This window comes from Marmota marmota, unplaced genomic scaffold (assembly GCF_001458135.2).
Source record: "Marmota marmota marmota unplaced genomic scaffold, marMar, whole genome shotgun sequence".
NCBI lineage: Eukaryota > Metazoa > Chordata > Mammalia > Rodentia > Sciuridae > Marmota > Marmota marmota.
The window spans coordinates 34,939,619-34,943,363 of record NW_025999982.1 but is presented as its reverse complement, the minus strand read 5'-3'; the positions used below and the strand labels follow the sequence as shown (position 1 = coordinate 34,943,363).

Below are 3,745 nucleotides of genomic sequence, written 5' to 3'. Positions count from 1 at the left end.
TTTTTTTTTTTTTTTTTTTCGGTACCAGGGATTGAACTCAGGGACTCTTGACCCCTGAGGCTCATCCCCAATCTTATTTTGTATTGTATTTATAGACAGGGTCTCATTTAGTTGCTTAGCATTTTGCTTTTGCTGAGGCTGGCTTTGAACTGTCCGTCCTCCTGTCTCAGCCTCCGGAGCCGCTGGGATTACAGGTGCGCACTACCATGCCCAGCACAAATTCTTCTTTTTACCCAATCAACTGAAAAAGGATTTTGCTACTTTCAAAATAAGAAAATGTACACAATACATTTAATACAGTGTCTACTGCAGATTAAGCAATAATAATTTACTAATTTTATTTCTCAGATCAGTGTAAAATATTCTTAGCCTATCATTCTTCACTTTTAAAAAAATTCACATAATTTCACTGAGTTTTTTTTTATTGTGGGGCTGGAGGTTAAATCCAGGGACGTGTGCAAGCTAAGCATGTACTCTACTAATGAGCTACATCCCTAGCCCTTATATTGAATTTTTTTACAATTATTTTTACTCTAAGATAATTTTCATTACCAGTTACATTAAATAATCTTCTATACTGACCATTTTCTCAAAATGTATACAAATATTTACAATTTATGCCCTTACATGAACATTAGAAAGGTGTTACACACACTTTGCATAAAATTAATAAGCACAGTGAACATTTTTTCATAGTATTGAGTTTATGTATAAGCTACCAATTTGCCAGGCACATAACCCTAGCTACTCTGGAGGTTGAGGAAGATTGTAAATTTCCAGGCCAACCTCGGCAATTTGGGGAGACCCTACTCAAAATAAAAGAAAAAGGGCTGGAGTATAGCTCAGTGGTAGAGCACTTGCCTAGTGTGTACTAGGTTGTGGGTTTGATCCCCAGTACTGCCAGGTAGATAAATAAATTGCAATCAATTTGTACCCCTAAGTGCTCAAGTCAATATATTATTTCACATTAAAATGTTTAATATTTTATTATACAAACATGAAAATCAAAAACTAGAGAGAATAATTAATTCCCAATTATCAATTCAGATGCAATCTTACACCATTTACCACTCTACTCACTCCCTACTCCCAGACAACATATTAACTGTATATATATCAGACAAGCACTTTTTGCTTAGAATAAACAAAATACACATACAAAAATAATTTAATCACACACAAAACTCTGAACTGTTTGCTAATGAATTAGTAACTAAAATAAAAACTAGAAATATGGAAAGATATTGTGAAGGTTTTTTTCCCCTATTACTCTGTACCACTTTCAAGCAATAATCTTCCCAGCTTTAGAAAAGACACATTTTAGATACTTTTAGATCAGAATCCAATGGTTTACCTGTGAGATTCTGCTTGGAAAACATAAATTTTATTAAAAATAAATAAAACTGGTGAATGGAAACGTTACTTTCCAGCTCTCCATTGTTACCATTATTTCATGTTGTTTTATATCCACTCAGCTTCACACATTTAAATTACATGTTTGGCTCCGAGAACATTGAAGTTGTGGTCTCTGTTTTAGATATTGTTACTTATCAGAATGAGAGCTTTTAACTCTTATTATACACAATTTAATTTTGTTGTTGTTGTACTAGGGATTGAACCCAGGGGCACTTCAGTATTGAGCCACATCCCCACCTTTTTTATTTTTTTCTTTGAAGACAGGGTCTTACTAAAGTTGCTTTAAAAAATGCAAACAACATTAGAATGTATAATAATCAAAGTAAAATCTTTTTGGAAATCATATAGCCTCTTCTCCCCTAAAAGAATCCCTGTGAAAGGTGTATATTTCTCCAGTTATGAGTTGAGTAATAATTTCTAAAAAGTATTTTAGCATATACAAAATATGGGATTCGTTCACAATTTTATTTACTATTATATTTGCAGTATTGGTGGTTGAACCCAGACCTTGCATATGCTAGGCAAGCACTCCCTCACTGAGCCAAATCCCCAGCCCGTTTTCTTTCTTTTTTTTTTTTTTTTAAAGAGAGAGTGAGAGAGATAGAAAGAGAGAGAGAGAATTTTTTTATTTAATATTTATTTTTTAGTTCTCGGCGGACACAACATCTTTGTTTGTATGTGGTGCTGAGGCTCGAACCCGGGCCGCACGCTTGCCGGGCGAGCGCGCTACCGCTTGAGCCACATCCCCAGCCCCCCTTTTTATTTTCTATTTTGAGACTGAGCCTCACTAAATTGCCCAAGCTGACCTCAAACCTGCCTCAGTCTTCTGAGTAGGTGGGATTAAATTCACAACTTTTACAAAAACAGTAAATATTTCAATTACTCCTCATTCCTAAGCAAAAGGCAGGAGGAAAGGCATAGGCACGCATAATTTATAAGATGATGTTTCAGCAAGCATCTATCATGATGCTAGAATAGTAGTCCTGTTGTAAAAGATGGCCTGACCATCCAATACCCGTTACAAGGGGAGAGGTAGTAGTATTCAGGTTCTAAGCGCAAAACTGAGAAATACACATCCATTAGAAATACATGATGCAGTAAATAATATTGTTATCCAAAGGGCTTCATAAAATTTCAATAAAAAATTAACTGTTCTTTAATAAACGATTGTGAATAATGTCAGTCCACCCTTGATCTGAAGTAACAAGACAGTAGAGGGTAAACTCTAACAATGAACTAAGAAGCTGCCATCAATATTTCTGAAGTTTCTCCTTTCCTGGACGCACCACGCTCTCCCTCTCTCCATCATCCCCGCAAATGAATACTTTGGTCAACAGCAACACTCCGCAGGTCCACAAAATAGATTAATACAGAGTTCTAGGGCAGGCCAGCGTGATCCCTGTGAGACATTAATAAAAGCTAATACCACCGGGCACAGTAGGGCACGCCACAATCCCAGCGGCTCAGTAGGTTGAGGCAATAGTGATCGCAAGCTCACAATCAGTCTCTGCAATTTAGCCAAGCCCTTAAGCCACTTTTGCAAGATTCTATCTCAAAATAAGAAATAAAAACGGCCGGGTATGTGGCTCAGCAATTAAGCACCTCTCGGTTCAATCTCTCATACAATTAAGAAAAAAAAAAAGCTAAAACCACAGGAGTTGGGATTCTCAATAGCTTTTGGAGAAGAGAGAGCTCGCCCACGGGGGTGTGGAGAGAAGCGGGTATTGACTACTGCGTCCTACGCCAGGCTCCACACCACTCACGCTCCTCACCTATCTTGTCCACGCGGTGCGTGAGAAGTAGGGTCCGGGAGCCGCACCGAGCGGCGGCAGCGGCTGCCTCGGTCCCAGCATGTCCTCCACCTATAACTACCACATCGAAGTGGGGGGAAGGCGCGGCGCTGTCTCGGCTTAACCCGGCAAACGGAAGGTGTTGTTTGGTGAGAGAAGTTGCGACCCTGTGGCCACAGCGCCGGAAGGAGAACATGCTGAGAGAAGACCACAAAAATCCAGACTTTCAAGCAAACACGAGCGAGACGCAAAAAAATCTAGGGGACAGACAATCTTCAGGGCGCAGCCATCTTCCCTCTGACGTCATGGCGTAGCACTCTACGTCCAGCGTCACCACTGACTGGCTGTTTGGCGCGACTGTAATATCAGAGACACTGCCTAACGACCTACGTGACCCAGCGGGTCGGTGCATTCTTTTCCCGTCAACTCCAGTCTTTATGATTACTTACAGCTCTGAGTTGGGGGTTCCCACGGAAATTCCTTTTTTGGCTTTTCCGGGAGTTGCAGTCATTATTGCTAGATGGCCACCTCGGACAATA

General features: G+C 39.8%; 1 protein-coding gene across 2 annotated transcripts in view; it reads right to left on the bottom strand.

Annotated features, from left to right (window-relative positions):
• The window catches only part of Mto1 (mitochondrial tRNA translation optimization 1), a 27,007-nt gene extending 23,479 nt beyond the window's left edge, over positions 1-3,528 (bottom strand). For both annotated transcript variants that reach the window (XM_015487907.2, XM_015487908.2), the window contains exon 1: positions 3,189-3,528. In XM_015487907.2, the coding sequence (XP_015343393.1) occupies positions 3,189-3,402 (214 nt within the window). In that variant the 5' untranslated portion in view covers positions 3,403-3,528. The remainder of the gene's footprint in view (positions 1-3,188) is intronic.
• Between the last annotated feature and the right edge of the window lie 217 nt (positions 3,529-3,745).